The sequence below is a fragment of the Medicago sativa genome, chromosome 5 (assembly GCF_051527215.1).
Source record: "Medicago sativa cultivar Bolivia chromosome 5, Bolivia_mono, whole genome shotgun sequence".
In the NCBI taxonomy this organism is placed as follows: Eukaryota; Viridiplantae; Streptophyta; class Magnoliopsida; order Fabales; family Fabaceae; genus Medicago; species Medicago sativa.
The window spans coordinates 2613109-2631729 of NC_140753.1; the positions used below are offsets into that span (position 1 = coordinate 2613109).

At 33.6% G+C, this 18621-nt stretch overlaps 4 protein-coding genes across 7 annotated transcripts; 3 read left to right on the plus strand and 1 right to left on the minus strand.

Moving 5' to 3' along the window:
• Nucleotides 1–20: 20 nt before the first annotated feature.
• Nucleotides 21–590, plus strand: LOC146919109 (uncharacterized). The gene has a single exon (XM_085710602.1). It carries the CDS (start codon nucleotides 21–23, stop codon nucleotides 588–590), a length of 570 nt encoding a protein of 189 aa, XP_085566728.1.
• Nucleotides 591–2162: 1572 nt separating this feature from the next.
• FKBP53 (FK506 BINDING PROTEIN 53) lies at nucleotides 2163–7342 on the plus strand. 2 transcript variants are annotated; one of them, XM_085712355.1, is made up of 12 exons: nucleotides 2163–2207; nucleotides 2319–2392; nucleotides 3451–3683; nucleotides 3828–3964; nucleotides 4750–4772; nucleotides 4824–5110; nucleotides 5786–5962; nucleotides 6069–6315; nucleotides 6438–6525; nucleotides 6612–6653; nucleotides 6749–6797; nucleotides 6940–7342. In XM_085712355.1, the coding sequence occupies exons 1-12, from the start codon at nucleotides 2195–2197 to the stop codon at nucleotides 7022–7024; spliced, it is 1455 nt and encodes a 484-aa protein (XP_085568481.1). In that variant the 5' UTR covers nucleotides 2163–2194; the 3' UTR covers nucleotides 7025–7342. The 2 variants fall into 2 exon arrangements, with proteins under 2 accessions (XP_085568481.1, XP_085568480.1); XM_085712354.1 differs by having other exon boundaries at nucleotides 4750–5110.
• Nucleotides 7343–11151: 3809 nt separating this feature from the next.
• On the minus strand, nucleotides 11152–15829 carry LOC146919111 (Tetratricopeptide repeat (TPR)-like superfamily protein). 3 transcript variants are annotated; one of them, XR_015011349.1, is made up of 4 exons: nucleotides 13268–15829; nucleotides 12508–12567; nucleotides 11361–11465; nucleotides 11152–11261 (listed from the first exon to the last, which is right to left on the minus strand). XR_015011349.1 is itself a non-coding variant. In XM_085712356.1 (4 exons), exons 1-4 carry the CDS (start codon nucleotides 15697–15699, stop codon nucleotides 11391–11393), a joined length of 2421 nt encoding a protein of 806 aa, XP_085568482.1. In that variant the 5' UTR covers nucleotides 15700–15829; the 3' UTR covers nucleotides 11263–11390. The 3 variants fall into 3 exon arrangements, 1 of the variants encoding a protein (XP_085568482.1); XM_085712356.1 differs by lacking the exon at nucleotides 11152–11261 and adding an exon at nucleotides 13173–13208 and having other exon boundaries at nucleotides 11263–11467; nucleotides 12508–12547; nucleotides 13432–15829; XR_015011350.1 differs by lacking the exon at nucleotides 11152–11261 and having other exon boundaries at nucleotides 11366–11465; nucleotides 12508–12547; nucleotides 13268–13419.
• A 1881-nt stretch (nucleotides 15830–17710) lies between these two features.
• On the plus strand, nucleotides 17711–18559 carry LOC146919112 (uncharacterized). The gene has a single exon (XM_085710603.1). The coding sequence runs from the start codon at nucleotides 17711–17713 to the stop codon at nucleotides 18557–18559; it is 849 nt and encodes a 282-aa protein (XP_085566729.1).
• Nucleotides 18560–18621: the final 62 nt, after the last annotated feature.

The window sequence follows — 18621 nt, forward strand, 5'->3', positions numbered from 1 at the left end:
CAACATTCACAATTCCAGTCATGTCAATCGCACCGCTTTCCATCAAAATTCTAACCTTGCTGCCAGTGATAACTGATAAGGTGGTAAAATGGAATTGCAATAATCATCCTGGTTTTATTCTTAATGTCGACGGGATTTGTATTGGCAATCCTCAACGTACCGGTTTTGGTGGCCTTCTTAGGAACAATGCTGGCCTCTTTATTTCAGGGTTCTCTGGATACACTGCTGACTCTTTCGACGTTCTCCTTGCTAAATTGCACGCAATCTACCAGGGTTTGCGCATGGTTAGAGCTCTAGGATTCTCTGATGTTATGTGCTACTCTAATTCGCTCCATTCGATTAACCTCATCAACGGTCCTCCTCTGAAATTTCATGCTTACACCACCCTTATTCATGATATTAAGGACTTGATCATTCTCAGCAGTTATTCTATTCTTCACACTTTTCGGGAGGGGAATCATTGCGCCGACTTTCTAGCAAAAAAGGGAGCAGCTGCTGATGACGTTTTGATGATTCATACATCTGCACCTGAGGAGTTGTTACCTCTCATTAGGGAGAACGCTTGTGGAACTTTCTTCCCAAGGGGCTAGTTAGTTTCTGTTTCTGTTTGTTTCCTTTCTTTTTATGTTTTTGCTTTCTTTTTATCCTCTGTAACCAAAAAAAAATCAAAGGAAGCTATGAAAAACATTTAGATTTGATGCATGTGTTTATTTTTTCCGTATATTTTGTAACGAAGTGGGTATAGTCGGTTTAAAAGCGGAAATGGTGAGATCTTGATGGGCAAAAACATGTCGAGCCGGCTAACAAAAAATAATGCATTCAAGATGGATCTGGATCACCTATTGTAACTGCTTCACATAGTAGTCAATTTCAGTCGTAGAATAGTGATCAAACAGTTATGCTTTATAGAGTTTAGTTTGGTCAGTTTCTACACAATTGATCTTTGTCATTCTTTTCTGATTGAATGTTCGGCAACAACTACTATGTTGAAATTGTGTTGTTGAAATTGATATGTTTAATGCATGTTATTGTTGATGTTTTTGTAGAATATGAAATAATGGTAGTTTTTTCAACTTTTTTATGTTTTTGACACGTTTCGTATTATATAATCCAAAGCACGAGTTTTAACACTATCTGGAAAGTTTCAAATTATCCAATCCAAACCAATCTGGCAGGTGTTCGAAATACACAATCTTAAGATGGCTAGAATATGGACGATGGCATTTGAAGCAACATTTAAACCATTTACGATGTGTTTATTGTACTTTTTTTGTCATTTTAAATAATTCCTTTAATTGTAATTATAGTCTAGGATGGTTTGTGGCTATACATAGCTTTGATTCTTTTCGTTTTCTATTGCAAATCAGCCTTTATCTTTTCTTTCTTGCTTATCATTTGGAAGCAGGTTATGATACCATGATCACTGCTGACCATTCACATCATCCCCAAAACTGTCGTGCATTTATTGTTGTGATGATGCGATGTTCAGCAGAGACCTTCACATCAATTGTAATATGTATTATGAGTTTTGATGGAGTTCATATTATATAATCCGAACGCAGGCAAAATCAAAATTTTGGAAAACGCGCAAGAAAGGAGAATAGTTAGTTTGAGAAAAAATATCTCAAACTTTTTTTGTTTGTTTTAGATTTTTTATTACAAATACTTGGAAATATTGAGACGAGGGGGTGTTGTTTATTTGTACCCCATTTTTCGAACACATCCTATGCACGTAAAACTATTATAATTTAAATATTATATTATTATATTTTAAAGTGTATATTGTTTTTGTTAATCTTCCAGTTTTCAGAAGAAGAAGTCTTAATAATTCAGAGTTTTGTCCTTCAAAAAAAAAAACAGAGTTTTGCAGCAATATAATTAAAGTATGAAAATTCTTTTAAAAAAATGAAGTATGACAAAAAATTGTTCCAATATATGAAAAGTATACTTCTAAAAATGAATTTTATTATCTACCTCTAAAAATGAATGCTATTATCTACCGAAAAATAAAGTAGTTGCAGACGTGTTTCAAATAATCAGCGGTGCAAATAGTAACTCTAAATTGGGCCGAAGCACCTTCAAATAACCAAAACGCTAATTGTAATCCCAAAACGACAGACTCATTTTTAGGGTTTAAAGAAAGGTTGAAAGAAACCCTGACGAAGTTGAATTTCATTTTTCAACACTGACGACAATGGGATTCTGGGGTAAGTCTGAGAAAATCTGAAGCACTCCGTTAATCACTTATTTCTGTTTCTTCAACTTATAATCGCGTTTGAGAATAATTTTTTCTTCCGTTTTGTATTTGAACTTATCAGGGATTGAAGTGAAACCTGGCAATCCGGTTCCGTATAGTACTGACGATGTGGAAGGAAAGCTTCACGTCACTCAGGTTATTGGAATTTCTGAACAATTTTTGTGATAACTGCCATCTGCGTTTGAATTTGAAGTTTTTTCTTATATCAGCTTTGTTTTCATTGAATCTGGATGAATTTTATTGATGTTTTTACTGTTTATTAGGGTTCAAAACCATTCGTTGTATAATCTAGGTTTGTTTGTAAGACAGACTTGTACATTCCTTCTGCACAAGGCCGCACCGCACCTTCAATCAGAAGTGTCGGTGCTACAGAGACCTTAGATGATAAATAATAATTGAATTGAAGTATATGCATTATTGGACATTGTCGTAATATTTGCATTCCTATAGAATTACATGGATATACTTGAAATGACACTCGAGGGGTTTGAACTCTGAACTCTGTTGAATTACTTGTTGATATATTTTTTTTAAGTCATGAGATTTTTTCCATAAATTCAACACATTAATTCTGGTATTGTCTTGTAAGTGATTTTTCTGTTTCCTTTTTGTGATAATTTTGTCGTTGAATTGGTTTGATGGTTACTTGGCACTTCGGCTGTGATTGTAATAATTTCACGACTTTTCTTGGTGTTATCTATTCATCAGAGTTAAAAATGATTCGTGCACGTTTGGATTGGCTTATTTTTGAGCTTATGCAAATAAATAAGCTTCTATGTATTGTTCACAAGCTTGTCAAATTAGCTTATTAAAAAATAGCTTGTGAAGATACAATTTTCGTTAGTGATAACGCATGAATTAACATGAAAGCTTATTTATTTGCATAAGTTTTTTTCCATAAGCTAAAAAATAAGCCCATCCAAATGGGCCTTGGTTTTTAGTTATTGACTTATGCCTTCATCTAGCATACATCCGCTGATAAAAATGATTTGTCATAGTTTAGTATTTGCTTTGCTTTGTTGGATTTCAATATAACAGTTGCATTCCTATATAATATGCATTTATTTGCTTGCATTGGCACTTGAGGTGTCTGGAGTTTGGTTAATTGGGTGTTGATACCTTTTGAAGTCCAATATGATTTTATGGTTACGAATAATCACTAACATTTCTCTTCCCGTCCTCTAAAATTTCAGGCTACTCTAGGCGTTGGTCCATCGACGGAGAAAAGCATTCTTCAGTGCGCTTCTGGACGCAAAAATCCAGTTTTTTTGTGTTCCTTGCTGCCAAACAAGGTTGAGACGTGCCCTTTGAATCTTAAGTTTGGTGAGGATGACTTGGTGGCATTCTCGGTCGTCGGTTCCCGAAGCATCCATCTTTCTGGTTATTTTGTGCCAGATGACGACGACACGAGAGATGACTATGAATAGTATCCTTTTGAATAACTAGCTTTTGTTGGTTTATTTTTATTTAATTTCAATTTTTTGCGCACATAGTTTTGATTAAACATAGTGATTATTGTTAATTTGTTATGCGCACGTTATCTTTGTTAACTCTTACTACAATGCAAAAGTGATTCATTGGGAGAGGACGTGGGAACTGGGTCAGAGGAGTCATCTGAATTTGATAGTGAAAATGGATATGATGATCACTTTTTTGACGATAGCGATATGGAAATGTACACATCTTCGCCAGTCCGGAGTAGTGGAGGTATTTTGTTTGTATCTTCGTGTTTTCTTGAAGCCATCAAATGCTCATACATATAATGCTCATGTGATTTGTTAATTTATTTATAGAAACATTAATATTATCCAATAACATGATGTTTTTTCCAGTAAATTTGGTCCAGAATGATCTGGGTGTGTTACATGCCGGATTCATAAATAAATATTATAGCAGATATGCTCTTATCATATATTTCTCACGTTAACTAAAATATTATAGGGGTGTGTTTGTTTCAAGGATTAAATTTACAGTCCTGGGTATAACATTCCCTGGAACATTATTCCTAGGAATCTTAATCCTATTAAAGTGTTTAGTAATTAATTTAGTTTTCCAGGAACATTTTTAAAATTTAATTTATAATTTAAAACAAAAAAATAAGAGTTAAAATAGTGTGAGTGGGAAGTTATAGGTGGTTACCTCTTATTCCCATGGGAATAAAAGATTCCCATACTTTAACATGGGAATAAAAAGTGGAAAAGTCATGTGTACCTAGGCATAATTTATGAAAACTTGAAACAAACATGGGAACGTAGGATTCCCAATGTTACATTCTGCAATCCATAAAACAAACACCCCCTAAGTTTTATCGGTATACCCACCTTATTGTTTACTCCCACTCATTCCTGATGCATGAAAATAGGAAAGAAAACTGAAAAATACAAGGAAAATGTTGTGTGAAATTCTACTGCTTCATAGTTTTTAAGATATTTCAATTGAAATCGACATGAAAAACGATATATGATTTGTTTGTTTCCTTACCTTTTTTGAAGTCGTGATCGAGGAAATACCCGACGACAATCAGCCTGAAAATGGAGATAATCCAGCAAAGCAATCGAAGAAAAAGGAACAAACAGCTCACTTGAAAGAGAAACCCGGCAAAAGTTCTCAGCTTCCAGTTGTCATTAGAGGTGACAATAAGTTTGTCTTGGAAAGTGAAGATGAAGATGGTTTCCCGATTTCCACTTCAGACAAAGCTAAATCTGAGTCTCAGAAGGCTGAAACAGAAACAAAAGGAGAACAAGCTCAAAAAAAAACTGGGAAATCCAAGAAGAAGGCAAAAGATGTTGATGAGTCTGCTAGCTTAAAACGAAAAGTTCAAGCTGTCGATGAGGATGAGCAGCTGCAAGATGGGTGAGATGCATAACTTTTTAATAATCCACGTGGATTCAAAAACAGTTTTTCAGATACTTTGGGCCTGTTTGATTTAGGAATAGAAAAATAGAAAATAAATAATCCAGATACTTTGGGCCTGTTTGATTTAGTTCTCAAAAACAGTTTTTCAGTTTAAAAATTTGAAAATTCAAAAACTTTTGCTAGGTTAATTTTACAAAACTAATTATGAAAACACTCCTCTATTCATCAGTTTTGGGAACTAATCAGTTTTTAAAATTTGAAAATTCAAAAACTTTTGGTAGGTTAATTTTACAAAACTAATTTTGAAAACACTCCTCTATTCATCAGTTTTGGGAACTACAAAACTGAAACAGATTTTAGTGGGTTTGGTTTTCAGTTTTTTGGTACATTTTTCATTAATGGTAGTTCTGTAATATTGTGCCATTTAGAAATGTACAATATTGCTCCGTGAAAACAAAATTGGAAGTGCACCAACATCTCTACAACAGCTTTAACAAATAAAATTACCAAATAGTTTGTCTTTTAATTCTTTCTCCAAATCTGTTTTTTAAAAATTGATTTATAAAATATATTTTGAATACTAAATAGTAAAACACATTCAAACAAGCCCTTTGTCTATATTTGTGTTGGATTGTGTTGCATTTAATTTAACGTTTCTGATAATAATTTCAGGAAAAAGAAGAAGAAGAAAAACAAGTTGAAAGATCATGGTAAGGAGGAAAGTGCTCATGTAAAGGAGACTAATGTTACTGTGCCAGATGAAAAGTCTGAGGAGGTTAAAACTACAACCAACCAGAACAATGTCTCTCATGCAAAGGATGGAGATGATGGGAAACTATCCAATGATGAGTAAGGGTTTTCATTTATGAGTTGCATTGTTCCCTTCTCTGTTTTGTATTCTTCTCATTACATATTGTGTTGCTAACTGTTAAGAGTTTATGGTGTTTTTTGGCAGAGTCCTCGTTGAGAAGAAAAACAAGAAGAAAAAGAAGAAAAAGACCAAAGAGGCTGAAGGAGAAGCTGCTAAGAATGAAATTGCTACAACTGTTGAAAATCAGAAGTTGTCTACATCTGAGAAGAAAAAAGAGAAAGAACCAACTGAAGCCAAGCCATCTAACGTGAGAACCTATCCAAATGGATTGGTTATAGAGGACATATCTATGGGCAAACCAGATGGCAAAAGAGCTGATCTTGGAAAGAAGGTTACACATTACATACTGATGTTTTGATTATTGAATTTGACATAACTTACCAATGTGTAATTTTGTTTGACCTATTTTATAATCCAGTTTCTTCTGATAGGAAATCCTTGTTTGATATTCAGGTCAGTGTTAGATATACCGGCAAGCTACAAAAAGATGGGAAAATATTTGACTCGTGTATTGGAAAAGCACCCTTTAAGTTTCGACTTGGTATGTAATTATATACTGTGTTGATCATTGCATTTTTAGTTATTTTTGTTTTCAAACACGCCTTTATCTATATTTATCGTTTGCAGGTGTAGGACAAGTCATCAAGGGGTGGGATGTTGGCGTCAATGGTAATATACTAACATCCTAGTAATAACGTAATAAGATTTAATGCAACGTTATGTTATTCTTATTGCTCACTGTATTTATCTTTTATTTTCTTCAGGGATGAGGGTTGGGGACAAAAGAAGACTTACAATTCCACCATCTATGGGGTATGAAATTGTCCAATATGTCTTTGGTGTGATTTGATATATTAATTTAGTCAATGATTTGTCCCGTGTTAGATGCCATATTCTTTGTTAAATGGGATGACTTTGATTGGTTTAATCTCATGTTATGTTCGTTGTTATGCAGATATGGTGACAAACGTGTTGGGAGTATACCACAAAATTCATGGCTTATATTTGATGTTGAGTTGGTTGGCGTTGAAGGCCGCTGATTTAAAATTTTTGCCGCTTCGGCTTCGTTTTGGTCTGTTCACATCATTCATTTGCAAACCTCGCATATTCATTGGCCTTTGTCGCTAGACTTTACAGGAGCCGAAGTTTGGTAGGAAATTCACAGCTCTACACATAAAAACATGCAAATGCAACTATCAGTTACAATTGTTTTTCTTTGTCCGTATAATGTTGGTTGTCTGGAGTAATTTGATGGATTTGTTTTCTTATACTCCCTCCATTCCTTTATGTTTTAGGTGATTGCAGAAATATTAAGGAATCATTAAATTAAAGGAATAATTGTATGGTTTATACTAAAATGCCCTTACTTACTCCTTGATTTTTTTTCTCAAAATTCTAATCTCCTTAATTATTGACACTCACCACACAAATTGCATTTATTATTTAAACTTCCAATTTTCTCAAACTTATCACATGACTTTAAATTGAACGTGGGAGTTGTGCAATTGTACTCCTTCTAAATTTTTTAACCCATTTTTTAATTCAATTGTGATAAGTCAATAGTCCCAACTTATTTAATTACTATTAAAGTGTGTTTTTCAACAAGGGTAAAATTGGATAAAAAATATTAAAAATTCTAAAACATCAAAAGTTTTGGAATAAAGTTTAAGTTCTAAAACATTAAAAGAAAAGGAATGGAGGGAGTATGAAATTTGAAGGATTTATTTTTGGTACTGAACTTGAAGGATTTAAATCTCGTTTTGATGGCCAGATTTCAAGACTTTTTATTCCTAATGTATCAAAGACCTTTTTGACCGTCAATGTTTAACTAAAATTAAATGCGTTTAAAACGTATTATGTGTGTGTTTGGTTCAGCTTTGAATATAATTGATTCTGACAGAATTGATTCTGATAGAATTGATTCTGACAGAATTGATTATGGGAGAATTGATTTATGTTTGGATACAATTATGTAGAATTGATTAAACAAACTGATTTATGTTTGGATACAATTATGTAGAATTGCTTTTGAATGTATAATTACTAAAATAGACATAGCTAAAGGAGAATTGATAAAGAAGGAGAATTGATAAAGGGCAATAAAGGAAAATAATAGGTTGTAATAATAAAATATAATGTTTACTGTTTATAATTGATTCTAGAAAAGCTAGAAGCTAGGATTTGTAGCTTCATGGAGAATTACTTTTGGAGGATAAAAGCAATTCTGAAAAGCCAAACCAAACACGTTGTTTTTGGCTAGAATTGCTTTTGGCACTGTAGAGAATTGCTTTTGGCTGGGCAGAAGCTGAACCAAACAGGCCCTATGTTTGTTCATGTCAATTTTAATACTCCCTCCGTTTACACATATTAAGAAATGCAATGATTAAAAGAAAGAGAATGATTATTTTACCAAATTATCCTTATTAACTATTGGTTAGTTTTAAAAGTAATACCTTGGAAGTAGTGTGCAGAGTATTAATTGGAGGGTACAATTGAAAAGAAAAAGTTATTATTGCATTGGAAACTGAAAGTGACATTCATTTTGGAACAAATTTTTTTGGCTAAAGTGACACTCATTTTGAAACTGAGGGAGTATTGAATAAATAATAGTTGGTGGATTGTGTATGATCTTCTTGGATGTTGAAGCATCAAATCTAATAACGGTCTGTCTTCCATACAAAATCATTTCATTTCTCTTTTCTTTTGCCCTCCTCTATCTCAATTCTAGTCATCGTTTGATCTCCTTTCTCAGCCCTCACTGCTTTACCCCTGGCACTATGAATTTGGTGTGGATGGTGCATCATTAGATCTAGTGAACCTTCATTGTCTAATAGTAGTGAACATAGTTCATTCATCATGATACATTTGTTCTATGGGCATCCCTAATATGGTCCCTTTTTTTTAAGGTCCATATGTGGTCCTCTTGATAAGACCGGATATAGCAGGTAGATGTAGTATTTCATTCATCATGATACATTTGTTCTATGGACACCCCTAATATGGTCCCTTTTTTTTAAGGTCCATATGTGGTCCTCTTGATAAGACCGGTTATAGCAGGTAGATGTATTATCATAAAGTTAATCTTCCCTCAAGGGGGTGACCAAACCCTTCTTCATCTTCTTGAAAATCACAACCAAGATTCTACGGTGTGAGCTAATTAAGATTATGGGGTTATATATTGTCTTTAATCCGTGTCTTGGTTCTCCTAATTAAAGTCAAGTCACAGAAAGTCCAAAATGAGAGTGAAATTTGATGTTTATGAATCTGCAATTCTAGATTCATATTTTGTTTTTATTTTATCTTCTTATAAAGAAAACATAACACGGTTCGTCAATAACAAAAATCATGCGATTTTGACTTCCATGAACAATAACTTTCATCTTGCATTCTTGAATTCTTCACTGCACAGTCAGAGCAAAAAGCTTCACAAGATCTGACTGTAAACATGGATTTGGGTCCTCGATATCCTAATAAGGGTTGCAATTGAAGAGGATATGGTCGGGGGTGGTTCTCTGGTGGGGTTACACATGTGAAACATAGGATAATTAGAGTTTATATGAGTAGTTCTATGTGATGAGAGGTTGTAACTTATGTGATGGTGTCAAGATGTAAACTTTCACTACTCAAAAGCTCAGCTCAATTTTCAAAGATGATGAAATTGCCTATTTAAATTAAAGAGCCATAATGAAATTTAAGAGTTTTCCCTCTCCTTCACATTCATTCTGTCCATGCTCCCTGACTCCATCGTCCTTAGCATCTCGGCCAACTCTATTGCAAATTTGCAATCTTCACCCACACAAAAAAGATGGTGCATTTTTATGGAGAACTTTTTGTTTTGAAGAACAATGGGGAACCTGCTATAACGGGTCATATTAGGAGGTCCACAGTTGGACCTTAATAAAAAGGGACCATATTAAGGGCATCCTTGTTCTATTTGTCTACCAAGCGCACTCGCCTATGGCTATTTGTACAAACTAACACACAATGAGGGGAATTTTATTGAAAAATAATCTCAATACTTTTCTTAAAATAAAAAAAGGGTTAATTAAGTAAATGGTCCCTATAAACATTCAAAATTTCATTTTTAGTTCCTACAAAATAAAATCGCAATTTTTAGTCTTTGTATAAAATTTCGTCAGCATTTTTAGTCCCTGTAAAATTTTCCATCAACATTTTTAGTCTCTGTAAAAATTTTACGTCAGCATTTTCGATCCCTGAAATGCTAAAGAAAAATGTCACAGGGACTAAAAAGCGTGATCTTATTTTGTATGAACTAAAAACAAAATTCTTAATATTTATAGGGACCATTTACTAAATTAACCCATAAAAAAAATAGTAGTGAACATAGTTTTGACAAAAAAGTTGTTCCGCAGAATTCTTTCAGAAAGAAAAGAAAAAACTGTTAACTTCTTTACTACAAATTGTTACCATCATTCTCATGGATGCTGGTATAGAGAACTCGTTGCGGAAACAATCTACATTTGTCACGATTTTTAATTTGTTTTGTTCAATTATTTAGCAACAACAATTTATAAACATACATTAAAAGAACATTTTATTAAGATATTGTACCACTATGATAACTAAATATAACACAAAAAAACATCAATGATATTTGAGAAGTCGTTGTGAATCATAAACTAAAAATGACTAATGAAATGTAATAAAATAAAAAACTAGCAACAAAATTTAACTCGGAAATGCATATCTACTCTTGACAAATTAGATAATAGAGGTCTTAGACACAAGTAGAGCCTAGACCAATTAACAAGAGAAAGACTTGTGTGGACCAGGACCACACAATTGGGTTTTTTATCAAATGCTGAAATAGCAGCAATCAGATCCCAAACTCAAATTAAAACATAAAAAATTACACCAATACAATACAATGCTAATAGAATAGCACAGGAAAGGGCAGAGAAACAGCAGAAAGCAACTAACGAAAATACATAATAATAATTTTCTAACTGCTAATAAAAATTAAATCCAATGGTGGAAAAAAATTATCATTATAAATTTATAAGGCAACTATTAAGGGCTTTGCATTCTTGTTGAGAAGTTGCAACCAAGTGAAATTCTATATCCAAATGCTCTCCACCTACAACATAATACACCAAATATCAGTAGAATCACTACATCAAGAGGTATCTAAATTTCATTTTAAAAGTTAAGTTGAATCAATATAATGCTATTCATGCCTCTAAAGATTACCTGCTGTACAAAAATAAAATACTAATTTGAATAACTCGTTTCTGGAAATCAAGGACATCATAAAAACTACAAAAGTAAATGAGGGTTCAAGATGCTTCGAACTCGATCAATAAACATGGAGAAACCAATTCTGCAAAGATTTCCACAAACAAAACTGTTAACAACCTTCTTCTCTCCGATGTAATCTTTGATCCTCTAAGCCATGAAATCAACTTCTTGCACCATTAACAGCCTTCTTATCTCCATTGTTGAGGACAGATGCCATGGATCCTATAGAAATTTAACAAAGTGTTTTGCTTAATGAAATTTATACCACAAGATTGCATAAACCCACACCAAGATGTATATAAAGATTCACAAATTTTCTGAGCAGAAAAGATATCATAATTCATAACATTGAGAATAATAGTATGGGGCAAGAAGGAAGGAGGAACAAATTTTTGAAGAAAAAAGAAAGAACAGTTTATTTTTGGTAGAAAAGAATATTGCTGAAAAATGGGTAGGAAAAACTTAAAAATACTATGTTTATGTTAGTATCTGTGGCAGTCTTTATATTTCAACTGATAGAGTGAAAGCTAATTATTCACTAAAGTCAAATAAAATTACCAATAAAAGCACTCTCACCCTATTTCATAATATAAAAACCTAATCTTTTTTTACATAAAAAACACAGTATAGAGTACAACAATCCCAAGGACTAAGAAAATGCTTTTTTTTTTTTTTTACGGCAAATTTATTACGACGAGGATTGCAAGGCGCAAAACACTCGCGGAGAAACAAAGAAACAGATACGAATGGCACTGCAAATATATGGGACACCAACAACCCAAACACCCAAAGCAAAACAAAATAATGAGGCCGAAGAAAATGCTTTGGTTCTGGGAATTCAAGGAACTATCTTAGCAGTTAGTTAGGACTATTCAAAAAACTGAAAAACAGAACCCAACTGTAAAACCAAACCATATACAACACAAAAACAAACCAAACCGTTTCTATGAGTAGACGAACTGAACTGGTGTTTCAAACATGTTTCACTAACCGAACCCGAACTACAAAAATTGATCCGCACAAACTGGTGATCTCACTTATTTTTAAAACAGTTCAGTTTCAACACTGTACTTTAGGTCTAATTACAAACTGCACTCAAATTTTTTAACTTATCTAAAGTATGCCTTGTGATTTTCTCTTAGTCAATTACTACATGGTAAGCATAGACGGTTGCATAGCCTACTTGTAATAACTCACGAGAAAAGAAAGGGCATGTTAATACAGTCCAAAATTATACAACACGATTTTAATGAGGAAATTTTACCTCTGTTGCTCTCAACTTGCACACCAAATTGTCCATGACCCTGCTTTGCATATGCCAAAACTTCAATCAAATCAACGCCAATCAATTTTCTTCAATAAAATAGCAAAAGACAATTTTAACTGCAATTTTTCATCCAGATAAAAGAGTATGTGCATTACAAAATTATAGACCAAAGCTATATACACATAATAGAACAACCACATAATTTTCATCGATAAACAGACAAGGTAAGCTCAGCGAACTCGATTTTTTTAACAAAACCTGTAATATCTTTACATTGACTCTATTCCTTGGCTCATTTAATAGGAACATGCAAATAGCTACATTTCATTAAATTCCATATGCATGTAAAGACAGAGTAACAATTGATCATTATATTATAGTAAGAAGATAAATTTTAGAAGTGCACATAGAAGCCAATTAGACCTGAAATAAGTGACGGGGCAGGAAGACCAAGTCATTTAGTTTGTAACCACATTACAGAAGGATGCATGAACAAATGCAAAAAAGAGGATGCATTAACAGACATATGATCAGGGAGATGAAATTATTAATCAATAAAAAAGATCTTTCACATCACTATGATTTGTGATAATAAACAACATTTGCTTATAGAGTGGATTGTTGAAAAAGATTAGAAAATGAAGGTATTTAGTAATTCTTACTTTCATAGCTTGTTGCATTAACATCATGGACCGTGACTGCATAACTGTTAAATAAAAATCAAATGCAATTAAGAGAGAAAAAAAAATATCATTACCGATGTACTCTTCAATTATGCTGCTTGACCTGGCATATTTCTGCTCTGTGGGTTGTGCATGTGGGAATGTAACTTTGTAATTGTAACTAGTACTAAAAATCTGCCACGTGTTTTAAGTACATGAATAGCCATTTAAAAATATTTTTAACTTGTATTCAGCTTACATTCCCTATCATACTCAACTCCTCAAAATCTTCCTCAGATGAGACAACCCCTTCGCTTGGTACATAACCAGCATCTTTGATGAGTTCATTCCCTATCATACTCAACTCCTCAATATCTTCCTCAGATGAGACAACCCCTTTGCTAGGTACATAACCAGCATCTTTCATGAGTATATTCATCCTTTTCATCAAGGGGGAAATCTCGCCTGAACGAGGGTTGGAGGTGTCCCCAGCTAAAAAGGGACAATGCTCCCTGCCAACATCAACCCAAGCACAACCAGGAGTCCTTTTCACACCTGAATCCCTCATATAAGTCCTCGCTTCAGCTTCTTTGTTCGTCAAACCAGCAGCTGCATACATATTTGCCATCAACAAACAATGACCTGAATGATCAGGCTTCATTTCCAGCAACTTTCCTGCAGCCCATTCCCCAATCACTGTATTTTCGTGGATTTTACAAGCTCCTATTAGAGTAGCCCATATTGCCGAAGTAGGCTTGCATGACATCCCTGTGATAACCTCCTTTGCTTTGTCGAGAAGACCAGCCCTTCCAAAGAGATCAACCATGCATGAATAGTGCTCAACCCTAGGATCTATTCCATAGACTTCTATCATCTTTCTAAATAGCAATTGCCCTTGTGCTACAAGGCCAGAATGACTACATGCTGTTAGAACTGCAACCATTGTCACGTGATCCGGTTTAATATTGAGCCTGCGCATCTCTGCAAATAATTTTAGAGCAGTTTCTCCATCCCCACTCACACCATATCCCATAATCATGGAAGTATATGTGACTTCATCTTTCCTGCTTAATGAATCAAAGACTTTCCTGGCTTCTAAAACTTTGCCAGACCTTGAATACATTTCCACCAGTGAGTTCCACAATAATAAATAGCCCTTGAACTGTTCTTCACGCTTTATCATGTAGCAATGAAACTCTTTACCATGTTGTAGATTTGCTATTCGAGCGCAAAGGGGAAGGACGCTTGCAATGGTCACATAATTAGGCTCAACGCCCTCACGTAGCATTTCTCTAAAAAGGAAGGAGACTTCCTCAGATCGATCCAGGTGAGCAAACCCAGAAAGCATGGCATTCCATGTGATCAAACCTTTCTCATCCATTTTTCGAAATAACAAATATGCATGGTTGAGATCTCTACACCTGGAATACATTGTAATTAATGCGTTTTTTACGTTGTCAAACACATCAAAGCAAGTTCTTACAGCATGACCATGAATCTCCTTTCCCAATTTAACCGCTCCAATGTGCGAACATGCATTCAATCCAACAACCATTGCAACAGAGTCCAACTGAATCACTGCTCTCATTTGAGAAAACAACTTAAGCGCCCCTATAAAATTTCCCGTATGCAAGCACCCTCCAGCAATGGTATTCCATATAATAACATTCCTTTCAATACCTGCCTCTCGCATACATCCAAATAACCGAAACGCTTCATCCCACAAACCCCTAGAAGCATAACAACTAATCATAGTATTCCACGAAACATCATCTCTAGCCGGCATAATATCAAACAGTTCACGAGCCACCTCTAACTTCCCAAACCTACCATACATAAACACCAACGCATTATGAACAAACAAACTCCACTTAATAGAACTCTGCTGAATAGACCTATGAACCTTCACACCACTATCATAATCCAATAACTCCCCACAAGCCTTAAGAACCGACGGATAAGTATAATCATCCGGTATAACACCCTTACTCAACATTCTCCTATAAACAGAAATTGCATTCTCAAACAAACAATTCTTAACATACAAAGAAATAGCCATATTCCAATGCAAAGGATCAAAACTATTTGAACACTCAGCAACAATTTGAGCATCAGCTAGTAAATCAACACTAGCATAGAAATTAATAAGCTTTGAAACCAAGATTGGATTTTTATCAATACCCAATGAGATAATATGAGCATGAATTTGTTTACCCTGTGATAAAGACTTGAGATTTGTGCAACCCAATAAAAGATGTTTAATGGGTTGAAAGATAATATCAAAAGATGAAGCATGGTGGTGTTGTATGTGTATGAAGGTTTTGAATGCATTTGATAAGTGATTGTGGGTGATGAAATCCTTGAGGGATGCAATAAGAACACCCACCATTGAAAACGATGGTGAATTAGTTGAAGAAATGAGTGGTTTGTGAAAGGGTTTTGTGGGTTTTTCTTTCCATGAATTTGGAATACACTTTTGAAGTTGCTTAGATAAGGAAACGTTTTTAGCTAGAAAAGAAGTACGCATTTGTGAAACGGTAAGCCATTATTGGCGGAGCACCGGCGTGTGGACGACGATTGCCGGCGATGAGTTTCAAAGACGGTGGCGAGAGGAGGTGGTTGTGGCGGCAGGGGATATGTTTTGTTAGATTCCGAGTGAAATTATATTGTAATATTGATTTGTGTTTAATATGTTTTTTTTTCCAATAAATATACCAACCAACTTTTCGTTTTAGTCTTGTAAAATTTTCAATCATTACTTTTGGTCCATTATTTAAAGTAAACTCATATGTAAAATTTATATTTTTAAATAAAATTTTGCAGAAAAATGCATAATATTATAAGGATCTCTCCCAAAAATATTTAGAATTTTTGACTAAAACATAAATTAAATATGAATTTTTATATTTTACGCGGTAAAAAATTCATATTTAATTCATGTTTTGTTAAAAAAATTCTAATTTTTAATTCTAATTTTTTCGGGAGTGATTTTTACAATATTCTATACATTTCTGCACAATTTCATTAAAAAATACAAAATTTTACTTAAAAAATATGGACCAAAAGTAGTGATTGAAAATTTTATAAGGACTAAAAGTTGAAGGAAAATTTTAGAGGGACTAAAACGAAAAGTTGACATATTTATAGGGATCAGAAACATAATTAACCCTATTGATTTTGACTAAAAATTGATTGATTTTTTTTTATTTTTAAAAAGTGAGTTGTGTTATAAATACATTAATGTAAAAACGAATTGAATTTGTCCCCGAGTATAGTGTAGTTGGTAGGGATATGCACTATTATATAGTTCGAACACAATACCTCACTTATTCACCTTGAAAAAGGTAAATTATATCCACTAAGCTACTTGAAGGGAAAAAAAAAAGACGAATTGAATTAACTTTGAATAGAATCAATTCCATGAACAAGATAAATTATTCAACAAAACAACTAAATATATTAGAAGCAATTTTACATCTTCGAAACAATTTTGATCCATCCAAAAGTGGAATCAAACATATTCTTAGACAACGAGGAGTCTAGTTTAGTTTTGTTTGGTTTATGAATGATGCACACCCATACACGTGACATCGATATCGTGGTAGAAGTAGTTTTTTGCTCTTGAATCTCGACAACCCAGCTACACCCTCTTTTCAAAATTTAACATATGTTTGGTTTCAATTTTGGAGAATCAACGGTGATTCATAGAGATTGTAGAATTTATTTTATCATGTTTGAATGAGTTAAAAGAGAATTGATTTTGCTTGTAGAATTGGTTATGCTTAAAGCTAAAATTTGTAGCTTTTACCTTATAAAATTGATTACTGCTTCAGATTTATTTTTTTAAATTCACTTTTATATACACTACCAAAAAAAATCACTATTATATAAATCACTTTACATTTAAGTCATATTTATTGAAAATCAATTCACACAATAAATATTTATTGAGTTAATTTGGAATTTTAGACACGTATAAAACTATAAATATTTATATAATTTCATTTGGAGATAAATTATATTTTAAAGTATCATATTCTCACATTTGGCGTGAAGATTTCTTCCATTTTCATGACACTTCGAAAAAATTCTCATTCTCTTGATCGATAGGTCAGTCAATAAGGAATTTTTTCATCCCCAATTAACTAGTAATATTATATTATTTTGGAATAAAATTGTAATTTCTCTTCTACCCAAAATATTCTAAAAAAGATTTGATTCATTTTATACCTTGTTTTCTTAGATTGAAATTACTTTACGAAATCTCTAAATATTTGATGTAAACTAATATAAGAATCACGTCTAAGAAATACATATATATTTTTTTATAAAAAATCACATAATCTCTAGATTCGAGTCTATACTCTATAACATCCTATGAGAAATCTGATCTTTCTCAAACTTCTACTTGTAATTCCAACTCAGAGTGTTGGGCAAAGCTTTGGAACATTCGCACCATCCCAAAACATATTCATCTTGCTTGGAGAATTTTTCATGATAGTCTCCCCACAAAAAAGAAGTTGATCCATAGAGGAATGATGATTGACCCTTTTTGTCCTCGTTGTGGTAATGCTGAGGAAGATTTGAACCATGTCTTTAAAAGGTGCAACTGGGCAAAAAAGGTGTGGTTTCAATCTCCTTTGGGTGTTCGATTAGTGGATTCTCCCCTATCTTTTATATCTTGGCTCGATCATGTCATTTCTCATTCAACATTAGAAGTCATCCCATATGTTCTTTCTTTATGTTATGGTATTTGGTTTGCTCGCAATAAGTCTTGTTTTGATGGGAAACAAATTTCTGCGGAGGATATTGTTTGTAAGGCTTGGAATGTAGTAGATGACTATAATTTAATGTTGAACACACATGTAACAAATGATAATCTGGAGCCCTCCAATTCTCCCATTTCTTGGAACCCCCCTCCTCCACATTGTTATAAAGTTAATGTTGACGCTGCTGGTCCGATTAACAATATGTGGGGTATTGGTGTTGTTGTTAGAGATTCAGATGGAAATGTTGCAGCAGCAGCTACATGGTCTGTTGAAGCACTTCCGGATCCTGATAGTGGCGAGGCATTGGGTGTAAGGCTAGCAATTCAGTTTGCCCTAGATATGGGATTTTTCCAAGTGATGTTTGAAGGCGACTCCCTAAATGTGGTTTGTGGTTTTCACAACCTCTCAAATAATCAATCTTACTTTGGTATGGTTCTTGCTGATTGTAATCGTCTTAGTTCCCGTTTTAATTCCTTTTCATTGAGTCATGTTAAACGTAGTGCTAATACGGTGGCTCACTTTTTAGCTAAATTTACTTTAAGTTCCTCAGATACCGTTTGGATTGAGGAATGTCCTCCTTGTATTGCTTCTTCTATTGCAGCCGATTTGGTTGCTTAATGAAATCTTGTTTACGTCAAAAAAAAAAGATTAGTTGAATTGAAAGAAACCATTTCATCAAA